Genomic DNA, 13,955 nt, shown 5'->3' on the forward strand with positions numbered 1-13,955 from the left:
AGGGACAATTGATCAGAGGGCTGCAACAACATCTGCAGCAGCTTTATACATCACAAACACACAAATCAGAGCTCTAAAAAAGAAATGCTGCATGGGAGATGTTGTTAATTCTGTTGAGTCAAGGAGAGATCACTCCCAGAAACTAAGAAGAAGTGGTTTGATATTAAGCTCAGGGCAAAAAACACTTGTCACAGCGTACACCCACAGAGCTGTTCTGCACAGTTAAAGGGTCTGTCGTTCCTCCAGGCCACTAGGCAACAACCTTCAAAAGCGACAAATCTGCATCACAAATGATCTGAACGTTGATTGAATGAAACCCCTTTCTGTTGACATAATAGAATTCATTGTTTGATGGTGTTTTTATTGTAGGGTGGGTACAGTCTACGGCTTTAATTATGTTTGAAAATCCGGTAATGGGCGTTGAATCCCTTTTTGATTTTGACTTGTTGTGGATTTCTATAAGGGATGTAGGTCAGGGCCAGGGAAGTTATAGCATCATACTCTGATCCTGCTTAATGACGGCTGTGAAATCCCTGTAATGTCTCCAACCTCGTGCTGGAGGAAAACATCCCTAGGTGGACAGGAGTTGGATGTGCACAGAGATGGCTTTCATGTGTTCTGTTCCTCACTGCAACATAGGTCCTTAATCACAACATAAATCCAGAAGTATGTGTTTTGGGAAACAACACTTTTGTTTTGGGAAACTGGAGCATCTGTTGATAAGATTGCTTAATGTATGCAGTGACACACGAAATGCTTTCTACTTGTAGTTTCACTGTTCAATCTACTAGATTCTGTGCATAAGCATGGTCAGAGCTGTGCTTCTATTTACGCACAAGTACAAGTACAAGTTGATAAATCTCACACTTCACATGGGAATGCTCTTAAACACTGATTTCAAATGAATTCCAATAAGAGCGTTCTCACAGGGGTCGCATGGCCTGTGATCGGATACTAATAAGATTTAGGTCTACATATGAAAGTGGCTCAGATCTGATTGGAAAAAAAATAGATATCTGTGTCCACACTTCTCTGAAAATATCAGATCTGTGTCACATGAGAGCAAAAAATGGGTTTGGGCCACAATAGCCTGTAATGTGAATGTAGTCGCAGACAGTCATTTTAGGTTTTTAATTCCAAGGCCTTTGAACCTTTTTAGGAAATCTGGATACATAAATATGGACATAAAACACCATTAAACAAAAACAGGACATGTGAGCTATGTACTGACCTGATGGGAAGTGAGGCCAATAATTGATGAATACGCCAGGATGGTGATGAAGATCTTAGGCTTCAAAAGTTGATCAGTTCCGGGAACTTTGAATGGTTGAGCGAGACCGGCCAGACACCTCGACAGAGCATGAAACACCTCATCAAAGATCATCTCTCCTGTGCTGTCATCCTGCACAACAGAAAATACACAATTTGTTTCTGTACTCAGCAACTTCTTAAGCATCTCATGTCAGAGTTTAGTCAGACAGAGGACATTACTCTCTTGAGTTAAGGTCCATGCTGATCCACAGAGCAGCTGTGAAACAGGAGTATCAGCAGAGAATTCCACACTGCTGGAGTGTTGTCACTTATGATTGCAGGATGTACATGTTAAGACAGAGCTAATGATAGGCTGATACACAGTTGACGGCCCACCCACCAGTGACACATTACACTCTGATCAGTACTACATTATCCAGGCACATACCAATATCAGAAAGGTAGAAATATATCTGATACCATGATATGGGCATACAGAGGTTTTCACAAAAACACCCAACAAACATTTTTTGCCAGCTGAGAGCAGAAATCCACAATAAGCTGAACATCACACCCATGTTTGAAATATTATGGCTTGAAAACTAGACTTGTCTGTTTATAGAACTGTCTGGTGGACAAACTACAGAACTGCAACATCATCTCAATTACCACCTCTTATACAAAAAATAAATTAAATAAAATCAGTTTAATGCACAATAAAAAACAGTGAGAGAGACACTTCTCTATCTTTCAATCATGGAGCAGATGATGTTAAAAACCCTCACACAACCACAGCACTAACCTGAACAAAATTCTCTCAGTATTTTTATCCATACCAGCAGCAGAGTAGGGATGCACAATAATATCTGCACATCATTAACATCCGCCAATATTGGCTTTAAAATGAAATGTACCTATCAGCCGACATGCTGATTTCTGTTGATGTGGCAATCCAATATTTTTAGTTATCTATTTAATTATTTGTTTGACAAAATGAACACTTTAAACATCAATCCTACATTAAGGTGTTTCTCTTCTTTTGCAAAATGAATGAATATTAAAACAATAAAAAGCATTGTATTTGATATCTCCATCTGCTGGTCGGCCATCACAATATAGTGTAGAGTATGCAGAATATTTTGTCAATATCGATATCGATATCAGTATCAGTTATCTGCAAAATGAGTTGTTATATTGTTAAACAATATACCGACTTGGTATCCTGAGCATTTGACAAGTTGAAGTTATGTCCTGATGATGGAGCTAGATGAGATTTCAGGGGATCGCTAAGGCATAACATGTCACCCTGTTGAGATGATGAGTGTCTGAGGAAATCCATGAATGAATGAGGAAATCCATCCAATTGCTGTCCAGACACTTCTGTATGGATCAAAATGGTGGACCAACCAACTGATAAAACTGTCATCCCTTGAGCCATGCTGCTAGCTTGGTGAAAAACCAATCAAGGATGAACTGTGGGTTGAAGACCGAGCCCTAAATTAGCTTTACCAATGCAGTGTGCAATCTCAGAACACAAACTAGAGCGAGGCAATTAGTGATTAGCATCTGCTGTCCATTGATGTTTTACTACATTTTGAATACGCAGGTACTAAGACTGACTAAGATCACTGGGTCTCATTTGTGAAATTTTATTAAAGGTGTGAGCAGATTTGCACACAAAACCCTACACCGGACTCATGAACGCCACGAGAAACCCAGATTTGATCGCAGGCACATGACTAAGTTCATAAATACTTTTCAATCGTAAATTGACGGCGTGCCTCCACTAGTAAGCAATTAGTATACATTCCCATCCCATGAAGAGCCAGTGAGCACCATATAAGGAGTTGATCATTAGTACGGTTAGGTGCATCCTGTCCACCTGCCAACACGTAGCAAACAAAGAAAGAGAGAGAAAGAGAGAGAAAGAGAGAGAGAGAGAGAGAGAGAGAAAAACTTTCTGACACAGAGATTTAAGTTATTTTGGGTAATGTGGAGCTGAGAAAAAATATTTTATTTTCTTCTTTTAGTGGTGGTTTGACAGGGACAGTTGAATCAACGACCTAGGGGGAAGTAACAGATGCCATTAATTGTGTGTCTTCTGTTGTAGGAACCATCCCAGAAGTTAACCAAAAATGGTTCAATATAATACTTGATGCAAAAAGTACACGGAAAAAAAACCCTCAACAGCTTCAGGAGGAGGCTCTTCCCAGTCACAGCTGTCTGCTACAGACAAGCACATTGCTTGGATCGTCAGAGAGACCTCCCAGTCAGGAATTATTCCTGACAGAGACAGCGACGTGACTGTTATTATAATCATTCAACATGTTGAACAAATATGTTTTAAGTCGATTTAAATAACCCAGTCAAATTTTTTTTTAAACCTAATTTGAATCTTAAATCTGCTGTCAACCAATTTATCTAAATGTATTATTTTTAAAATCTTTTGCTGTGTTTCAAGTCAATTCAAGTCAAGTCAATTTTATTTATAATGCCCATTATCACAAAATACAGTTTGCCTCAGAGTGCTTTACAGCATACGACATCCCTCTGCCCTTAGACCGTCACATCGCCTAAGGAAAAACTCCCATAAAAGAACCCCTGAAACAGAGGGAAAAAAATAGAAGAAACCTCAGGAAGAGTGGCAGAGGATGATGAGGGATCCCTCTTCCAAGATGGACAGACGTGCAATAGATGTCGTAAATAACAATTGAATTACAATAATGACCAAAAGGAGGACTTCCAGTGGTACGAGGGTGAAGATGGCCGCATGAAAATTTAGCACTCGACCAAAACTCAATTGGCTTCCCGATACCTGCGAGACCCGGGGGAACACCGAGAGAAACAGCGCGGCCGCGCTCCTGTTGGGAAAAGGTAAAGGGCACCAGGCGCAGAGACAGAGGAGAATACCAGCAAAGGGTCTGGGAATTTCAACTATCAACCAAAATGTAGGCAGAGGATTGGTAATTTATCTCATCTCAACAAAATATTAGTATTCCCCTGCGCATTATCATGTCTGCATCTTTATCATTTGAACCAAGACAGTGATGGTAGGCTGCCTCTCTCAAAACTGAATCTTCTTTATTCTATTCTTTCTCCCCACTCATATTACGAGGCAGGCTTAAAGCCTCTAAGTTATTAGCCTGGAGGCTGTGAAAACGACAGTCTACAGTTTATAAAATTAGGGAGCCTATTTTCAAAAAGATTACATATGACCTAGGAGGAATACAAAAAGCATTTGGGAAATTCTATCAGGCCCTGTGCACTCAGTTTGCACCATTTGATGCCTCCAAGGTTGAAGAATTTTTGAACCGGTTGGACATGCCATCCTTAAGGAAACTGCATAATGACAAACTAACGAAAGAAATTTCGGTTGAAGAAACTGATAGAGCGATCTCCTCCTTGAGATCCTGTAAGTCTCCAGGAACAGATGGATTTCCTGGAGAATGGTATATATCAATGAGGGAACAATTAATACCAATATTACATAAAAGCATCAATTACACTTTGAGGGAGGGAGTCCTTCCCCCATCTTGGAGGGACGCCACCATTTCAGTAATTCCGAAGGAAGGTTAAAAACTTAAAAGAATGTTAGGCATATAGACCCATTAGCGTCCTGAATCAGGACTATAAAATATATGCAGCTATACTAACCAAAAGAATGGAGGAAGTGATGCCTTTCCTGATTAATGAAGATCAGTCTGGTTTTATTCAATGTAGGCAGACTCAGGACAACATAAGGAGGACCCTCCATACCATTGAATATATAAAAAGGGAAAAACTCAGGGCTATCCTACTAAGTATGGATGCAGAAAAAGCTTTCCATTCGGTGGAGTGGGGGTTTCTCTATAAAGTTATGGAAAAATTTGGTTTTCAAGAGAGGTTCATTAAGAGTATTAAGACATTATACACATCCCCTATGCTAGAATCAAGGTCAACAGAGGTTTATCTAGAACCATTCACCTGCAACATGACTGTTGTCAGGGCTGCCCCGCCAGTCCAGGACTATTTAATTTATTTATCAAACTGCTTGCTCAAACAATTAGACAAGATTCAGGTCTAGAGGGCATTATAATATTTTACCCAGACTACTCTACTTGTTTCAGTCTTTACCCATTTATATCTCTGATAATCAATACAGAAAATGGCATAAGGTGATATCCTGTTTCATTTGGAATGGCCAAGCCCCTAGGGTGAGATACAAAACTCTACAGCTGCCAAAGCATAGCAGAGGGAGGGGCCTATCAAACATTAAAGACTATTATCTAACAGGACAGATAAGACCACTGATGCTCTGTTGTAATCAAGATTATTTTGCAAAATGGAAACCGATGGAGCTGTCGTTGATAGACAGGCCTTTACAGAGTTTGTTAGGATGCCCACTGACTGCCAAACAATATGACATCCAGAGTCAGTATGTTGGGTTTTTTATAGATATTTGGTCTGGCTTAGTGAAACAACTCAACTTTCAGAAAGAAATTCAGATTTTAACATGGCCAATCCATGACTGACATTTTAAACCAGGTGTGAATGACAGTCTTCGGTCCTTGGAAGAGACGAGGACTTACAGCACTGTGTTTGTTGGTTGATAATTAGAAATTTATAGATTTTAAAACCAAGTCAGAAAGATATGGCCTTACTCATATCATGGATATCTCCAACTGCGACACTATTTTGATAAGAACACTTAAGGATTTATACCAAAAAATTTATCAGGTATCACGCAAATGTTTATTAGGGCCTATAATTTAAAAAAAAATGTCCAGAAAGATAACTGGTGAATTATACAGAGTTACACACAGTTATACACAGTTGAACTAAGAAGCCACTCAACAAATTACATAAAGGTAAAATTAAAATAAAATAAAAAGTAAAATAAAAAAAGAATTGGGAATTGTTATTACCCCTGAGGAATGGACAAATATAATCAGCACAAAAAAATCACTACCACAGCCTCACAACTGTGGAGGGATTTTTCTTGGAAAAACTGTGTTAGATATAAACATTTTGCTGTGTATATTCGGTTTCCATAAAATCTTGAAAAATAAAGTTTAAAAAAAATAAAATAAAATAATGACAAAAAGAAAAGAGAAAGAGAGAGGGGAAGAGAGGGGGAGAGATGCATAGCAATAATGGTAACAAACGCATTTCATATTACAATAATGATAGGTGTAAAATTACTAAATGCACTCTATGATAGCATGTTATGTTATGTGCAAATATTGTGGGTGTTGATATAAGTCTCATGCGTATATTGATAGTGGAGGCATGACTCATAATAATAAAGTAGAAGGTTGCATCAAGCACGATCACGGCATCGGAGCAACCAGGACCCGCAACACAGGCATAGCTTTCAAAGGCATCTGCTTAATGTGGGCCATTACAGAGCACAATATGAATTAAAATTGTCATTTCTAATAATAAAAAGCAGCATTGATGTGCAATTCTTATTTTCACTTCAGGTGTCGATTTCGTTAGTACTTACAAAAAGACTGAAGCTACTAATATACTGATGAATGCCGAAATACTCATAAAGTTCCTTCTGCCAACAGTCTATACACTAATTCATTCTGCTCACCTTTCATGAATGAAACCCAATGTTTTGTGCCTAGATTAATCAAATCTATATGCTGACATGCCAGCACATCTTGTTAACATTGGTAAAATACCACAACTGAATCAAAATTGATGAAGATACTTGTTGCTGGTGAAACTACACTCCAACCACCTTTTTATCTCATTGTGCCAAGAAACAACTTAGCAACCATGAAACTATGCTGAAGTCTTACCACGATCCCTGTGGAGGGGCTAAGGTCCAGCTCGATGATGAAGCGGTACCTCCTGGCCAGGAAGGTGGCTCGAGTGGACGGCATCAACTTGTATGGGTGCATGGTGGGGGAGAAATCTGCCTGCCATCCTTTAGGTAAGATACTCAGCAAGTCCAATTCATTCTCTGAGTTCAGCTGTAAACGAAGTGAGCCAAACATGACACCAGTGACTCATTATTCACAACATGCATGTGGTCCAGGAATGTCTCACCTAATTGTTCCTCAGTTGTTAGAATGACTGTGGAGGTCAGAGGCCACCGGAGATTGAAAAGTGGCTAACGGTTAACTTATGTAGCGTCACTCATGTTCCACTGCAGGTACCACTCCTCAGCAGAATATATCATGTATGCCACTTTTGTTTAAGGGTCATATGCAAGTTCTTTGTCGTATGACACTATGTAAGCCATATTGTGTATGGCATTGTTCATTTACTGTGTTGTTTTACTGTGTCACAACCGCTAACGTATGTGCCAGTGCATATGCCGATTCTTACTGTCATATGCCATAATGCTTAACAAGAGCACAAAATACTGTCACACATGTTGATGTCATGGCTTTATACTGGAAGATAACTTGAGTAGCACGGTCAGAATTTGCACGGTATCATCCAGTGGAGGTTTAAGTTTAGTTTATTTGAGAAGGGACAGTGCAAATTAATAAAAACACAAGGTAAACAAATGCCAGAATTAGCCAGGATGCTGTTTTTCATTTGTAGTCCCTTGAACAATGTGTTAAAAAAGGCCTCCTATACAATAAAGTAAAAGAACAAAGAAACAGGGCATGCAGTTTAAAATACTTCTTTAAACAAAAGTAGCAGGGTCGTAATTGTCAACAGCGACCAACCAATCAGAACCAACCTCCTCAAACAAGAAAGGCACACCATTAGCCACTTTCCAATCATGGTGTTGTCAGGCTCAATGAGGACAGGACACTCACCAGTTCAGGCTTTGATGCTGGCCAGATGATTTGGTTAAGTTTACCAAGGAACCATGCCAGACGCACATTCCTAGAGATCCGATACTCCTCCTTCATCAGCAGGTAGATTTGGTCAGCCTCCTCCACCTTCCCATCAGAGACATGTTACGTTCATACATGTTCAGAGTTTTAGGCAGTATTGTACTTTTGACTTGAAGATCAGAATTTGTCTTTCTTTATGATAGCTACAATACACAGCACTTGATTTAGCATCTACATGTTTTAAACTTCCTTTTGCAGTTTTAAGTCCACATTTCCCCAGGCCATTCTATTTCTGAAGTCCTTAAATACCACCGCTTTTGCAGTGCTTTCAGCTTTAGATCCTGATGCCATAAGCCACCTTTTGCATCCACATGATACGCCGTTGGATGGCGTAAGGTGAGAACACGGCTGGACAGACCTGGTCACAGAGTTATTACACCAACAGACAGCCGGGTGGCACCTGCTGTCGCTGTACAGCAACAGGTTGAAACACTGCTGGCAATGACATAATATAATGAGCAAGAGGGTCCTAATGGGGCAGGCGGGAGGGGCCTTAGATGAATCCAAGAGACTGTGGATTTTCATATGGGATTGTTTGCTTTCTGACTACATGTGATGGGTTTTTTTCTGCAACTTACTATTGGCCTCCTTCCCCTTATCATAACCATCTGTGGCAGCATGTGCCTGTTCTGGTGTCCTGGCATTGGTTTCAATGTGCTTTTGATGTCTAACCATAACCACGTGCAGCGTCATCCCACCATGTGTAATATTGACATAACAGTAGCAACATCCCAGAACGTCAACAGCAGACGCAGGATACCTACAGCATCTTATGAAGATGCAGAAGTCCACTACAAAGTGGAAATATGACAACTTGGAATGAGAAGGTATTGAGGTTTCACCTCTGTTAAAGTTAAAATTCTGCAAAGTTATGATTTTGGATATTGTGAAAAGTCAGAAATCCAAGTCTTATTTAATATTAAACAGGTGTAGGTGCTATCTAAATCCTGTTTTAAGTGGCAAAACACTTAATCCACAGAGAAATGCACACAGCCTGAATTCAGAATTTGTCAGGATTTCAGTGAAGTTCTGAAGTCACTACAATCGGCAAGTACACAACAAGTAGTTTGTAACTTACACATAAACCGTTTAAATGGGTCTCCTCTTATTACCTGTTGGAATGTTTGCAAGTGTATGTGAAAACTGAGTGTTTCAGAATGAATGTGAATACAGGTATATTCAGACACACCGTATGAGAAAAATACTGTGTTTTTTCAAGATTGAAGCATGTAGACGTCCGACTAACAATCTGCAATCATGTTCCCTCTTTTCCTGACAGTCTTTCATTAGCTAACGTTACTCCCTGAAAGCGCCATGTCAGCTCTGACATGAAGTGTGGACCATTTAAAGTTAAGATTTGACTCTAACACAATGCACTTCTATGTGTTACTTGTATGCCGAATTCAGCAAAAGATCTAATTAATTTACAAAACTTCAAATGTAATAAAATAATTAAAGTGCAAGTTTACAAATGAAAAAAGCAGCACTAAATTTCTATATTGATTCATCCAATTTGGTGCTGGATGAAAACTTTATGTACCAGAGCACCGCAGGCTCAAGATAACATTACACAGCCAATGGCCTGTCGTTCATCTGCATTCAGTTAAGCATTGTTCTGATGGAGCAGAGACAAAGGAGAGTCTCTAAACTTTAGTGCAGCTTTGGACCAAACATGGCTCGTGTTGATTTGCAGCTTGGCTGTTAATGCTAACAGTTGAGCTAACAGACGGCTAACCGCTAAGTTTCTATCCCTCCGGAAATATTAGCGAAGTTCTATCTGCTGCCCGGAAACTGTTTTTAGTTGTGCTCCACTTCACAACCGACTCTGTTGAGTTTTGACTTATAGGACAAACAACCGAATGGAAAATGTGCGTTTATTTTAATGACCAATGCAGCCCGTTTGCTTTTAAATGCAGTGTAAAGGTAGTATTACCTCATTGTCCTGTCTCTCTGCCATGCCGGGTGTCTCATAGGGACAGCAGGGACGTTAGCGAGCCTCCGCTGACAAATATTCACTTTGCTTGCAGAAAAACAAGCTGTCCCAATACTTGTATGTCATTAGTCTTGTCTATTTATCAGGCGTTCGTAGAGCAGTGTCACTTCAGACAGGATGACGGCGCATTGAATTTCCGGTTGTATATTTCAAAAATAAAACCCGTTAGATAAATATGAATGCATTGAGTATTTCAGATGCGAGACTGTCAGACGGTGATACTCAGCTTACTCACAATAAAAAATAAAGTGATTCACCCTTCGAATTGTTTTTGTACTTTTAGTATTCAAAAGGTGCAAAGGTGCATGAACCAGCATCAAAATAGAGCTCCTTTTTCAAAAAAAGTGCCAGAGGAGGATCCTCACAGAGGTCCTAGCCAAGACACTTGTCCTAAAATCCTGGAAACGTCCTTACATCCTAGAAATGAGCTAAAATCTTAGAAACAGCATGAAGTCCTAAAAATGTCCTAAAGTCCTACAAATACCCTTAACTCAAAAAATGTTCATAAATCCTACAAACATCTTAAAATTCCAAAATTTTCCCCAAATCCTACAATCCTAGAATACCTAAAATCATAGAAACATGTATGGAGCTGCTGCAATTGGTCCCTGACCTCCTGTTATCTTACAAAAGTGGCCTCCAAGCAAAGCAAGTTTAGTTTCACTGCTAATAGCTATGCCCTACAAAATGTTATTTATATAGCATATACCTACATGGTGAACTGACAAGACATTTCATTACTAACAGTCACCAATATATTCTTAAGTGTTATACTTTTAAAGACAATATCCATTTGACATTATCTCATATCTTTAAAATTGATTTGATTAGACATTTCCTTCTCACAGAAGATATGTCACCAGGGATAAAGAACAGGTGTGAACAATAAAATGACCAAAGTCGGAATTCCATTTAGCTGCTTCATTTTCACGGTCCTGGTATTGTGAACGCTGGATCACTATCACACTGTCACTGTCATGATAACTGGAACATTTGAATAGATTCACTGTTAATGTTACACCTGTGCTTACTGTACCAGGTGGAAATGTCTGCTGGGAAAAACACCTAGGCTTATGATTCATAAAATGCGGGAAGCTTGTCTTGAATTTCTGTGGAATTTAGCCAGTTCTACTCTGCTGAAGGAACATGACAGAGAGGAGAGGTCTTCATAAAACCTACTGTGGAATGTGAACTTATTACTGAGTCATTTGTTTTATGGATAAACATTCTTTTCAGCTAGCCTATCAAAATGGCACAGTGAAGCTACCCACAGAAATGCTATCATAAAATGGGTAGCCTAGTAGTTTGGATATTGTTATAGTAGTTATATAACTCTATAACGTCTAAAGCTATTTTTAGTATATTTTACTACAAGCCATGTTATTTCTTTATTCCCGCGTTCCGTCTCGAAGATCTATTTGAATCTAAACATTAATAAGAACATGGTTTGTGGACTTTGACACCAGTTTATTAGCTTTTGTTTTGAAAGAACTTCCGTGGATGTTGTTGTAGGGCGGCACGTGATCAGCGCTTCTCTTTTTTTCTCCTTTTCGGTTTCTACCTACTCTCATGGGCAAAGGGATTTCAATGCCCCGAGTTTAGCCTGCCAGGTAGCGTCAAATCCTCTCTCCAAGTGTTTATTACTTGTAAAAGGTAGATATAAAGTAGATATTTGGACATCCTCGCTCCCTGTTTCATCTCTGTGGACTAATTTAATATACTTATAGGCATTGTATAAATTACGTACAAAATAATGAACAGATAGCAAATAGATCTGGGTTAAATACATACTGTGAGCCTCCAAATGACATTATTTACTTCATCAGCTGTGGCATATCAAAATGTTGATTAAGCAACATGATAACTACAGAAACCAGTCAATGGCACACCTGTGTAGTAATGATGCTGATAAATCAGCATGTTGATATGCCACACCTGTCAGGTTACTGGAAAAGCAGAAATACTCACTAACATAGATTTTAATCCAATAAAAATAAGTATTTTGATAATAATAATAATGATGATGATGATGACTTTATGAAGGACACAGAAAAAGGTCCACAGCATAATACAGAAACACACACAGAAAACAATACATACAATAAATATTATTAAACAAAAAGAAATCACACACACTACATTATACGAGTTCATAAAAAAACAAGCAAAAAAAAACCCATTTGGTCTAAATTCAAGGGACTGCACCCACAAAAACTGGAACACGAGTGGCGCTGCAGTCTCGGATGAAAACCTGAATGAAAAAACTTTCCTTTTTGTCATTATTGTATTTTAATTAATTTTTACAACATCAGTTGCACGTCTGTCTGTCCTGGAAGAGGGAACTCCTCAGTTTTTTTGGGGAGGGGGTTTTCCTTGAACAATGTAAGGGTCTGAGGACACAGGGATGTCGTATGCTGGAAAGCCCTCTGATGCAAACTGTGTTTTGTGATAATGTGCTTTATAAATAAAATTGACTTGACTTCTCGTTCAAATAGGGCATATTTGCTTTCTGTGGTGCCTAGGCACAAATGCAATAGGGTGTTCCTCACTGCTAGGCATGATGTGCGAAACAACTGCCCCCACCCCATAAGGAGAAGCATCACAGGCACCCTGAGTCCATATTTTTCCAGGCGGTGCAGTGTGGCATCCAGATTCTTCAGATGCTCCTCTTCCGTCTTTCCTGTGACAAGGATGTCATCCAGAAAACACTGAACTCCAGACAGTCCACTCAGTATCTAGTCCATTGCACGCTGGAAGAGAGCAGGAGCAGATGCTGGATGGTTTTAACCGCATCAGACACTAGGGAGACTGCTGAACCTGTGTTGATTTCCATGCACACCGGTTTTCCATCCAGCAGTGGCGAGACCCACTATCCCTCTACCCCTCCAGTCACTGACAGCACATACACTGTTGTCTCATCTGATGACCTGCTGCCTGTACATTATGCACAGAATGTCTTTTTGAACTTTTGCTTTGGCTTTGTGTTGTATTGTTTTGTGTTCTTGTCAGTTCCTTTACTTTTGCATGTTCGTTCAATGTGCCCCTTTTTTCCATTTTTTTTTGCAATTCAGGTCCTTACTCCAACACGCCGCTGCAAAATGTCCTGCTTTGTCACATGGATAACATTTGTGCTGAGCTCCCTGTCCTTCATTGGAGACCTTGTGCAGTTGTCTGTTCATGCTGAGCTGATGAGCCTCCTTGGTGGCTAACTCCATGGACACACTAATTTTAATAACTTTGTCCAGCGTATGTGCACTTTCAGTTAGCAGGCGTTTCTGAGCTGCTTCGCTCAGTATAGGGCCATAAATCACAATATATGACACTTTGCCCTTATTGTATTGTATTGTATTGTATTGTTTCAAACACAAATAGTGCAGTATTTCTACACTTCCTATTTTGATTCTAAAAGTCTAACTAAGGATAGGGGCTGCAAATTAACCTTTTCTATAAAGTTGTGTGCATCTCATCTGTTTGGTATTTTATATATGAAGTGATGTTTAATGCATTTTTCCTTGTGGAATTAATAAGTTAATTGTTTTTTTTAATTGTGTGATGTAAACTCAAAGTATTTAAATACCAGAAGCAAGAAGCAGACTTTTTGCATAAAAAAGCCTTCAAAAATATTAAACAGCTATCAAAATAGGTCCCAATTCATTATAAATAATAATCATAATCACAATCATCATCATCATCATCATCAAAGAAAAAAACATAGTCGATAGCAGAACAATCCAAGTGCTCTGTTTTGTGGTAGTTTTGATTCAGGTGATCTAAACAGTCGCCTAACAGATCAATCTCAGGGCTAAAACATTAAATGGATCGCATAATGATAACGTCATACTACACGCGACGTTGTCTTCTCCACG

The 13,955-nt window shown here is 39.2% G+C and overlaps 1 protein-coding gene across 1 annotated transcript in view; it reads right to left on the reverse strand.

Moving 5' to 3' along the window:
• Nucleotides 1-10,190, reverse strand: part of szt2 (SZT2 subunit of KICSTOR complex) — a 118,001-nt gene extending 107,811 nt beyond the window's left edge. The window contains 4 exon segments of the mRNA XM_042512659.1: nucleotides 1,232-1,402; nucleotides 7,041-7,214; nucleotides 8,016-8,141; nucleotides 10,030-10,190. Of these exon segments, the coding sequence (XP_042368593.1) occupies nucleotides 1,232-1,402; nucleotides 7,041-7,214; nucleotides 8,016-8,141; nucleotides 10,030-10,053 (495 nt within the window). The 5' untranslated portion in view covers nucleotides 10,054-10,190.
• Between the last annotated feature and the right edge of the window lie 3,765 nt (nucleotides 10,191-13,955).

The sequence above is a fragment of the Plectropomus leopardus genome, chromosome 3, assembly GCF_008729295.1.
Source record: "Plectropomus leopardus isolate mb chromosome 3, YSFRI_Pleo_2.0, whole genome shotgun sequence".
NCBI classification, from domain to species: domain Eukaryota; kingdom Metazoa; phylum Chordata; class Actinopteri; order Perciformes; family Serranidae; genus Plectropomus; species Plectropomus leopardus.